The sequence below is a fragment of the Antrostomus carolinensis genome, unplaced genomic scaffold (genome assembly GCF_000700745.2).
Source record: "Antrostomus carolinensis isolate BGI_N321 unplaced genomic scaffold, ASM70074v2 scaffold4727, whole genome shotgun sequence".
NCBI lineage: Eukaryota > Metazoa > Chordata > Aves > Caprimulgiformes > Caprimulgidae > Antrostomus > Antrostomus carolinensis.
In genome coordinates this window covers 8,653-19,405 of record NW_010325227.1, presented here as the reverse complement: position 1 = coordinate 19,405, position 10,753 = coordinate 8,653, and the positions used below count along the sequence as shown (strand labels likewise).

Here is a 10,753-nt window from a genome sequence, read left to right as displayed (position 1 = left end):
GGCCTCCTTGCCAGCCTGGAGCGCAGTGAGTACGGTCACTTCGCTTCACTTGTTGCCCGGGCACCTGCCTTCCAGAGGGGGGAAAAACCAAAACTAACAGCAAAAAGCTCAGGGTACTTATTTCTGAAAGACATTTCTGACCTGGGATTCTCTGTCTGATGCTTTTGGATTGTTGTTGATACTTTTGCTTTTGGTATTTTCCTTTGGTTGTTTTTTAGCGTTGCAGTTCCTTTCTTTTTAAGTTCAGTCAGGAATAAAATGTGAAAATGAAACTTGGAGAAAAGAGAGAAAACAGTCCTCGGTCACTGGTGAAAATCCCTGTCCCAGGAGTTTGTTCCAAGGGCAAAATGCAGCTGTTATGACCAAGAGTGAGATTTGAAGAGCTATCTTAAAGAGGAAGATTATAAAACAAAGAAGAAACTTTTTCTTTTTTAAGTATTTAAGTTATTAAAGTAACAGTCATACTCGATCAGGAATCTGGTCAGTGCAGTTTCTCTTGCACAGATTGGGAGGGACTTTTCATAAGGGCAACTAATGACAAGACAAGGGGAAATGGGTTTAAACTGAAAGAGGGGAGGTTTAGATGAGGTATTAGGAAGAAGTTCTTTACTGTAAGGGTGGTCAGACACTGGAACAGGTTGCCCAAGGAAGTTGTGGATGCCCCCTCCCTGGAAGTGTTCAAGGCCAGGCTGGATGAGGCTTTGAGCAACCTGGTCTAGTGGAAGGTGTCCCTGCTGCTGGCAGGGGGGTTGGAACTGGATGAGCTTTAAGGTCCCTTCCAATCCAAACCATTCTATGATTCTGTGAATTGGTGTTTTAAGGGGAAATCTGAACCCTCTTATGATCTATATGTGCAAGACTTTCTGATACTGTTTTCAGAAAGAAAGAAAAAAAAATTCATTTTTTTATTAGAGCTGAAACTCTGTTTGTGTGTAACTCACCTTTATGTGGCTGGGCTTTGGGAGCCGAGGGAATTCCCAGTGATGTGAGCCCCCAATCTCTGCTACGATTGTGGTGTTGTGAATCAGGAATGAACATCCCCTCGCTGAGTGACAGCTGCTTTCTCTGAAGGCGCAGCTGAGCCTTCCCCAGTGCTCGGTCACAGCAACAACCTACAGGTCATGGGGATGTTCCTGATCTGAATGCAACCTGGGAGTCCAGCGCCTGGGCAGAGGAACAGGCATCTGCCAAGTCAGGCTGACTTCAGCCCTAGTGTAGAAAACCCATTTTATTTGTTATCTGATGTATGGTGGCTGGAGCTGCCTGCTGGAGAAACAGGGAGACCAGGACTGCGGTGCTGGTTTCCTTTGATGTGGCTACGGGGTGATTTTACCCCCGTTGTGTAGGTTGGGCTGGCTGAGGTGAACAGCCCCGCGGAGGCAGCGTGTGGTGAGTGATCTCTTGGATATGCTCAGCTGACTGGGTTTATTTTGGACTAGCCAGGGCAAGGGTTTGGACAGTGCTGTAAGGAGCAGCGTTGCTGGGGATGACAAGCCCTAGCTGGATCTTCACCATCGGTTCCTGGTCCTGTTGCTGCAGAATTATTTCTGGTGATTTTGACAGGAATGGGACAGTTCTCCACATCCTGGCTGTAGGCCTTAGAGGTTAGAGAAGCACGGGGATCGTGCTGCCTGGCTGATGGCTTTGGCTGCCCTTTCTTACTCTGTTGGACGTTCTGTTGCTCTTCTTTGTGTGCACTCCATCTTGGGAAGAAGAGTAGGATACTAATATCAGGCTGTAGTGAGCAGCCTGGCTGAGAGGTAAGCTTGATTCTGCTTTGCCCTTTGAAACCTCGTGACTGGGACTCTGTTACCTGTGGCCAAGTCCTTATCAGCAGCTCGCTGCTGTTATGTGATACTGGGGACTTCCAGGGAAAGCGAATGGAGCCTGTTTGTTCTTATTTTATAAGGAAGATGTTTTTCCCATGTAATTCGCAGCTTTATACTTGAGCTCTTTTCAGTGCAACAAGCAGATTGAATTCTTTGTCAGAAAAGAGAGATTAGGAGGGTTGTGATGGTTTGTAGTTGATGAAGTTATTCTGCCCATGCTCTACCCTTTCCCAACTTTTTAAATAATTAGGTAGAATTTTTTATGTGTTGGCAAATGTGAACATCCTTCTTGCTGCCACTGAGGTGCAGTGGTTTCAGAGGAAGGCCATGGAGCACAATTATAAACAGGAAATCATTCTCAACAGTGTCAATTCAGAGAAGTGAGGAGCTGGAAGGAAGAGAGATAAGTCTGGAATATGAAGGTTGTTTGCTGGAACGTCTACTAGAGCTGGGATTTTTGGCACAGATTTTGCTATCTCAGCACAAAGCTGATCTTTCCAGGTCCACGTGTGTTTATTTAACGTGTCGTCTCTTGTGCAGCACAACATACGGCAGGGGCAAAAGAAACATCCCAGCTCAGCCAGTGTGTGCCAGCATGGATGAATCCAAGGGAGGATTTGTTAGCTGAGGGTGGGATGATCCCCTTACCCCTGGGAAGACTCTCAGCCTCCAAAGAGAAAGAAGAACCTGTGGCTGACAGTCTTGAGCAGTTTGTGGGGAAGGTGCTACTGAACTCTAGAAGCTCAACAGATGACACAGGGCTGTGCTGATTCTTTTAGACTTGAGTCACCCAGAACTTCACAGGGAAAATACCTTCTGAGTCGTGTCATGAAGGCTGTCAGGTTTTTGCCATGCCAGCCAGCGCTGAAGTCAGACAGGGAGATTTTTTTTTTTGAGCTGAATCCTGGATTGACTGCAGCACACAGAGTGCTAGAGGACTGTCCCTGGCAATGTGCATCTTTAGGATGCCACTTGCTAGAGTTGTCTTTATTAATCTGTGTGTTGCCTGTGACCACTTCTTTGGGGAGTGCCAGGAGAGATGATAGGAACTTGTGTTTGCATTCAGCTCGTAGCTAGTCAAGTGCCTTAATGGTGAGGATTGCTCTTTTTGGGTGGGAAGAGGAGAGGATTTGCACAAGGTGATACACTGAATCAGGAGGAGGCTTAGTAAGGTAAATCAGGTCAAAACTCTAGTATATACTAAATCCTGATCTAAAGTACTGTGTGCCGTAGTCCACTTAAGCTCCCAAGGTGATTGTAGAACCAGCAGAGGAATAAACTGTTGCTGGTGTGTTTTCTGCCAAAGCCACTGGCATGGGCATGAAGCACATGGAGTTTATGGCTGGCAGAGCAGTTTCCCTTTAATTTCTGGAGGGACAGTTAATACTGCAGCAGTGCAGGGCCTGGGGGATGGACAGATGGCAGAAAAGATGTGAGTGCTTTCTCAGGGAAGGCAACACAAATTCCCTCCAGGGGAATGGCAAGTTCTGTCTTGTAATCTTTGAGAGGCAGGAGATGTGTAAGGTGGGGCAGGCAAACAGCTGAGCACGATGACCCTTTTGATTCTGACCATGGCTCTCTGCTGCTCAAGAGCTTGACCTTAGGAGACCCGTTAGATAGGGCTGTGTCTGTAAACTGCCAGTGATGCTGACCCGAGGAGGGTAATCAGTTGAGACTGGTGGGTGTAAAGAAGCTGGAGGACTTTGTTGTGCTTAAAATTGGAATAGTTCTGGTGTCTTGCAGAGGGTTAGAAGAAAAATGCTGAATCTAGGCTTTTGCCAGTGTTGGTTTTGGGAGATAGAGTCTGTACAGTCCCTTCAGGTAAAAGTATGTGAGGCTTTCCCTGCTCTGACTGTGGGGTTGGGAACTGCAACAGGTTTCAGGTGTGGGCCTTCATTTTTTTTTTCTTTGCAGTAGCTGAAATCAGATCATTGACTGTAACTTCCTGACCTGGGAAATTAGAACAGTAATTAATGTTCTGGTACAGCAGGGTTTCTGTTCCCATCTGATGATGCCACATGTTGCTGCTGAGTCTTGATTTCTTCTATGAATCTGCCAAAGCTCAAAACATCACAAAATATAATCCAGCATAGTATTGCATTATTTTGAAGGTGCTTTTTACTCTGACACAGGATAGTGGTTTTGTACTCTCCACCCTGGTGGCTGTGTGCAGGGTAAGGGCAGGTGGCATTTTGTTGTGTAATAGTCTTTCAGATAATGATAATTTGCTGTAACAAGCAGGAAGCAGTTGTGCAGGGGCCTAATGGCAGGGATGAGGTTTTTTAGCTCTGACTCACAACTGATTTAATGTTTTTGTCTCTCCTGTGGTTGCCTTGCGCTGTGTTTGACCTGGACCAGAAGGAAGGCAGGCAGGATGTCCCAGTCCACGATGTCTATGATGAGATTCTCCGTGTCTGACAACATCACACATTCGACTGCCCTGGTGACAGCATTGGATAATGTGACAGCTTTGACCCCGACAGCAACACAGGCAATCAATGACACCAACATCACTGTGCCACACAAGTGCCTGTTGTTGCTCTATGAGGACATTGGGAAGTCCAGGTGAGACAGGAAATGGGACCACAGTCTGATCCTGGGGGAAGAGCTTGCTTTCCCAGAGCTCGTTTGAGAAGGGGCTGGGGCTGGTGCCTTCCCTTCTAGATGCTGAAGAACAGGGAAAAAAACTGTTTTATTTACTTTTTGCAGAGTCCGCTACTGGGATCTTCTGCTCCTGGTTCCCAATGTGCTTTTCTTTATGTTTCTTCTCTGGAAGCTGCCCTCTGCCAGGGCCAAAATCCGGGTCACTTCCAGCCCAATCTTCACTACATTCTACATACTAGTGAGTACTGCTCTGTGCTTTTGAGCTGATGAGTCAGCGTTTTTATTACCACTCATGAACAATATCACTGAACTAGTGGAGAAAGCCTAGACCAGATCTCTCAGGGATAAAATCTATTTTTAGTTGAAGGTATCCTACAAGAAGTAGACATAGATATCTTTTTTTATACTGTCTGAGTTCTGCTAAAGATTCAGGGACTGTGTCTGCTGGATTTGAGTGGATTTTGTCCTCCTGTGTTGATTTTTCTCCCCCTTTTTTATTATTTTGTTGCTTTGTTGTCTTGGAATCTAAAATCTTTCACTTTCCTTCTAAGTAGCATGTGACGCAAAACCAACTTCTCACTGAGGTACTGAAAGTGAAACACTGGGGTGATTTGTGTGACGCTATTGAAAAACTTGGTCACCTGCCGTAGAAAATGGTGATGTGACAGGGTTTTGGTTAGTCGGGGAATGTAGAAACCCAATCCTGTTAGTTTCTTTCCTGTCATATCAAAGTGGCTGCTGACTTGATGATGTTCTTGGTACTTCTTCAGGTGGAAACAATATATAGGCAGTACAGTTACAGTTCTCAAACATCTGAGATGTTGTCTGTTCTCTCCTCAGTTTAAAAAGGCACAGGTGACTTTTGATCACGTTAAGGGAGTCTCTTTAGTAATCTCTGAACATTGTTACTGCTCACAGGGCATGGTAAATGCAGCTAAGAACCTGCCTAAATTTGTTAAGAAATATAATTCAGAAGCTTTATCATAGGTGCTTTTTGAGATCCTGGCTTGCCTCAGTGTGTAGCATAATGTACTTGCTCTTCCTCAGTGAGATTGGTACAGGTTGTAGAAGTCAGTGTGTTTGAATTGGGTTAGATGGGAGGTATCCTTCTTTGGGCTGGGTACAAGTACTGGCATGGCAAAACCCAAGCATCATCAAAGCCAAGCCTTGGCTAATAGCCTCAACTGAATCTTTGCTGGAAGTCTTGTTGGCTGTTTCAGGCCTGGGCTGTGGGTACTGGGCTTGTGCACAGTTTTGGATAACCAGGTATGCACACAAATACTCCAGACTTTAAAAGTGTTACCAGCTGTTTCCAGTCTGGATTTGCATCTTCCTTTATGCTTCCAGCAACGCACGTGGCTCAGGAAGAAGTTCATGCTAAAGGCTTTGAAAAGCAAATCTTCTGAGAAACCAAAGGGAAGAAAAAAGTAAACTGACTTTATGCTGTTGACTTTTTCAAAACAGAGTGAGAAGCAGCAAGTGATGAAACAGCCTTAGAGGAAATTGTCTTCACTCAGTGTGGTTTTTTGGAGTATGTTACTGGGAAGTGATGATGATGTGGGCTCTGGGAGGATTTCCTTTCAAGTGGCTGTTTGTCATGTCTTGAAGGAAAGCTTTCTTGTAGAGGATTTGATTAAAGCTAAGTTAATAGATAGAGAAGAGTCTCTACCTGCTTAGAGAAGAAACAAAAAGGGTGTGTTTTCCTCTCCGATGAGTTGTTGCTGCTCCACAACACCATTATATTTGGGGATCCTTCTTTGTCAATGTTTTGTCCCAGAGGTTTCCACCCCAAGAGGAATGTTGTATTAGTCTTATTTCATGCCATTTGCATCCTTTCTTTTTCTAAGGAGGAAACATTGTGCTGTAGCAGAATGCAGGTGGCTTATTGGTCATTTCCATTCTCCAACCACCTTGGAATCAGCTCAGACTCTTTTTGTTTTCTGATAGATTCAGCTGTCTCATATCTGCATCATTAGAATTAGCCTGTGACTTGAGGAGTTTTATCTGGAAAGAAACCTGCTTTCTTAGGGGATAAGTCTGCACAGCGGAGGGTAGATGTATCCAACTGAGCTCTTAGTTGCATGGTATGGCTGTGACAGCACAGGAGTTGGTAAGTGAGCCCTGCTGAGCTCCTTGCTGTCGTGCCTAAGTGGTACGTGAGCTGACTTGGGTATGTCAGTGTTGCACTGTGCAGCAGGGTAAGATGTTTTAAAGCTGTTGGCTGCAGCTGACTTTTTTCCTCTCTGTTCCTGAGCATTGTCAAAGTTGAATGAAAGAACTGCAGATTTTAGTTTTATCACAGATCTGAAGTGTGGTAGTTGGTATCGAGTGACTTTTGTTATCTGGTGTGATTGGTTTATTCAGTCATGCCAAGTACTTGATCTTGTAATTTGGAGTGATACAGTTTTGGTCTGTGTTTTGTCCTCCCCTGCCCCAGTGGATTGAAGAGTGGGAAGGCTGTTTGCCTGTAAAGATCCTGTTCTAAGGAGTGGGTGAGACCTCTTCAGAGCTGTTTAATCTGACAGTTGAGGAAGTTTGTTCCTTCCTAAATTCTAAACTGCATTTAACAGACCTGAGGAATCTTCTTCAGCAAATTAACTCTAATCTGCTACAGGAAATTCTTAGTATACGTTATCAGGCTTGAAAGCTGATGTGGAGATGATATTCCAAAAGGTTTTCTGATCACTACTGCATGTGTGCTTTTTGGCATGAGCTAACTTTTAGTATCTTCCTGTGTAGGTATTTGTGGTGGCTTTAGTTGGTATTGCCCGTGCCGTGGTCTCCATGACTGTGAGTGCCTCTGATGCAGCCACAGTTGCTGATAAGGTAGGTACAACACTGATTTTCGAGGCTCTGCTTTGTGCAGTTCTGATCACAGCAATCTACTGTGGCTTCCCTTTTCTATGCATAGAGTGTGGGGGTTTTTTTTCAGTACTCATATCTAAATGTACTATGGAATCCTTTTCTGATAGTTGTATCTAAATGATCACAACATCCAGGGCTGTAAAACAATGGACTTCCTAAAATAGACACACAAATAGTGGCAGCAAAGCTTTCCTGTTGCAGGGGCAGAATGACTGTCCTTTGCAAGAGCTAAACACTCAGATGCTGTTAGTGGATAGGGAAGACCTGGCCTTCGTTACTCTGGGAGTATTTGAGTGGCTCTTTGAAAAATATTTAATTCTTTTGTATTGAAAGCAAATAAAACCAAATTCCTTTTTGAGACTGATATCTGAATGTCCTTGCAGCCACTCTGAGCACAGGGTGAACCCTTAGCAAACAGGAAATAGCTTTGTACGTCCTGTTCCTTTGTCGTTGTTTGACTTGTAGCACAATATTACCTAAAACAAAAAGCTCTCTAGCTCTTGATCTGTTACAAGAAGAAGAGCCACTCACGGCATATAGGTTGTCTGGCTTTATTTTCTGGGTGGTTCTCAATGTAGTTCTTTTACTTTTCCTTTTAATGTTACCTGGCAAAGCATTGTAATGCACTGCTTGTTGTGAGTGGCTGGATGTTTGTAGCATTTTCATTCACTTCTGTTGAATAGATGTAGGTCCAGGACTTGAATAATGGTGAAGAAGTGACGAGGTGCTTTTCTTCAGCTCTGTTGGTGTTGCTGCTAAGTGTATCTTGCTGGGAAGTCATGCAGTAGGACAGATACTCTGTCAGTTTTTCCTGTAAACACATGTTCTATCATGTCTATTATGTTTCTTTTGTTTTCTCTCATATAGATACACACATGCACTGTGTTTTTTCTGAGATTAGAAGTGTCTTGTTAAATGCCTATTAAAATATTGTGTATCTTCAAGAGAGTGTACCATTCATTGTTCAGAGGAAAAGGATTAATAAGCCAGAATTTGGTTCTTGTTCTAGGTTTGACACTGATTTATTGCATGACTACCTGGAAAGTTGCCTCACCTGCTGTTATTTCAGTCTTGTTTCACCAGATAAAACATGGGAATGAAAATCACAAGCTGGAAGTGGAAGGGCTTTAGAGTTGATTATGCTTTAGATTTAGGGACCAGTAGCTTTGGAGGAGTGCAGAATACTGAGTTTATTCAGTCATAACTGTACTGCAGAATCTACTGCTTGGAGAACTGTCCCTGTTTAATATTTACACTTTTGAGGTTGTCTTGGGCTTATGCTCCTTGGGAGCACAGCAGAAAGAACACATCAAAGACAGGTGACAGATCCTCAAGTGTGGCAAACCATGGCCACTTCCTCTCTCTGTAGGCATGCTATCTGCTTGCTCCCACACAGCTGTTGTGTTTCACAGGCATGGACAGGGCTTGGAACAAGCATATGATTAGTGTCCCTACAATCCATGAGGAAGGTTTGTGAAATTGCCCACTCCATTCAGAGACTGCCATCCCCTGGAGCAGAGAGTGGAGTTTTGCTGTATTGACTTCTGACTGGTTCCTGGCTCCATCTAATCATGTTTGTCTGGTTTCTGTTATCCCTCAGATCCTGTGGGAGATCACAAGGTTCTTCCTTCTGGCGATTGAACTGAGTGTGGTGATTCTAGGCCTTGCCTTTGGTACGTGTCAGGAGGTTTTTGAGTGCTTTGAATGTTTCCCATTCCCTTTCTTTCCACAGAGGCTGCATCTGTAAGTTTGTGGAGGTGCTGATTCTGTAAAGTGAAGGAGCTCTAGAATAAAGACAAAGGACAAATTGGGCAGTTTTAGTTAGAAATGTCTGAAAGCCTGATTATATTTACAGATCTATGGCTTGTGCAGTTTCAGATTTAGATGTGCTTTGTTTGTCCTGCATGCATGTGATGGAGTGTACAGCTTAGGCGAACAGTCTGATCTTTGCTTCAATCTCATTTTATTTAAGATGGCTCCTTTGAGGGTCCTTCTATCCCCTCCTTGGTTCATTTGATTCCATCCTAGCTTCATTCAAATGCTTTAACTGTACCTGCAATCTATAACTCTACTTTTTTAATTTGTACAAGTGAAAATGCTGTTTGGAGCATTCCTGTGGGTCAGAGGTAGAGGGGAGGGGTTGGCAGGTGTCACTGTTGCATCTGCCAGTGGGACATCTGAGCACTAGCTTTCATCTTTTGGGGGCTTGTAGAGTAATTTAGGTTGGAAGAAACTTGTGGAGATTGTCTGTTCCAGCATATTCCAGTGCAGATTTCTCTAAACCATGTAATTATTTTTTTTGGTAACCCCTGTGAAGGACTTAGTTGCTTTGTATTAGTGTGGGCAGGAGGAAACCAAGTTAAAACCTGTTGTTTTGTAACAGGTGTTTTGTCTGTGAAAGGCTCAACTCTCCAAACAGGGAAGCAGTTTCTAGTGGTTAAGTGAGCTTTAACCTTCACTTGAAGGTCTCTGGAAATACAAATATTTTCCTGTATTGGTTTTGGAGAGAACTGATTTTTACCAGGGCTGGGCTCACATCCTGAGTCAGTTCTGTATTCCTTAATTTCAGGTCACCTGGAGAGCAAGTCGAGTGTGAAACGTGTTCTGGCAATCACTACAGTGCTGTCTCTGGCATATTCTGTCACCCAGGTGAGTACAGTGGAGCAGAAGAATTAGTCTTTGCAAAAGCAGGGACTCTGCTTGGAGTTAGGCAGTCAGGTGTGGGACTCCTGTCTGGAAAGTGGCAGCTTTGCTCTTTGAATGAGGTTTTGGGGGAAGACTGGATGCTTGTGGCAATGTATGAGGAGCCCCAGAGCCTACACCAGACTGTATCTCCTCGTCCTCTTTATGGCATGAATGGCTGAGCCAGGGTCAAGAAGTGAGATGATGTTTACATGGTTTGCCTTGTTTAGTCAATCTTGGAACAAGAATAAGAGATTTTTCACACCTGAGCCACAAGTTCTGAATCTAGACTGAAGTTTGGTGATAACTAGATGGTGAGACATGAGGTGTGCTTGCCAGATCAGAGCTGTGCAGTGGGCCTCTTGTCTCCTGACTCTTTGAGAGCCGAGAGCTCTTGTTTCCTTTCAAACTAGCAGCTGGCTTGCTAGCTCAGTTTATTAGCTGTGTCCATCTCTCTGAACAATGCAGTGTGTGTCTGGGTTTATTCTTCTCCTTGGTATGTAAGTGGTCAGCCCTGTGTCTCTGTACTTGGGGTAGTGGCAGAATAACACAGAAATCTTTGTTCTGTAACCAGGCTCTTCCTTGCAGAGGCAGGGAGCTGATCATTACCACATGATAAAGCTGGAGGAGCCTCATTAAATATCAAGTGTTTGAGCTATACAGGGTTCAGTAGCGCTTACAAGCACTTTTCTCTCTCCACTGTCTGTGTGGTAGTTCTGTTCATACCATTTTTCAGGAATGAAGTGAATGAGATAGTGTCCTTTCCCAACTCT

The 10,753-nt window shown here is 44.2% G+C and overlaps 1 protein-coding gene across 1 annotated transcript in view; it reads left to right on the top strand.

The window, feature by feature from the left end:
* The first annotated feature begins 2,579 nt into the window (after positions 1–2,579).
* The window catches only part of TPRA1 (transmembrane protein adipocyte associated 1), a 12,538-nt gene continuing 4,364 nt past the window's right edge, over positions 2,580–10,753 (top strand). Inside the window, 6 exon segments of the mRNA XM_010171128.2 lie at positions 2,580–2,614; positions 4,191–4,394; positions 4,539–4,671; positions 7,173–7,259; positions 8,899–8,971; positions 9,868–9,947. Coding sequence (XP_010169430.2) covers positions 2,580–2,614; positions 4,191–4,394; positions 4,539–4,671; positions 7,173–7,259; positions 8,899–8,971; positions 9,868–9,947 — 612 coding nt within the window.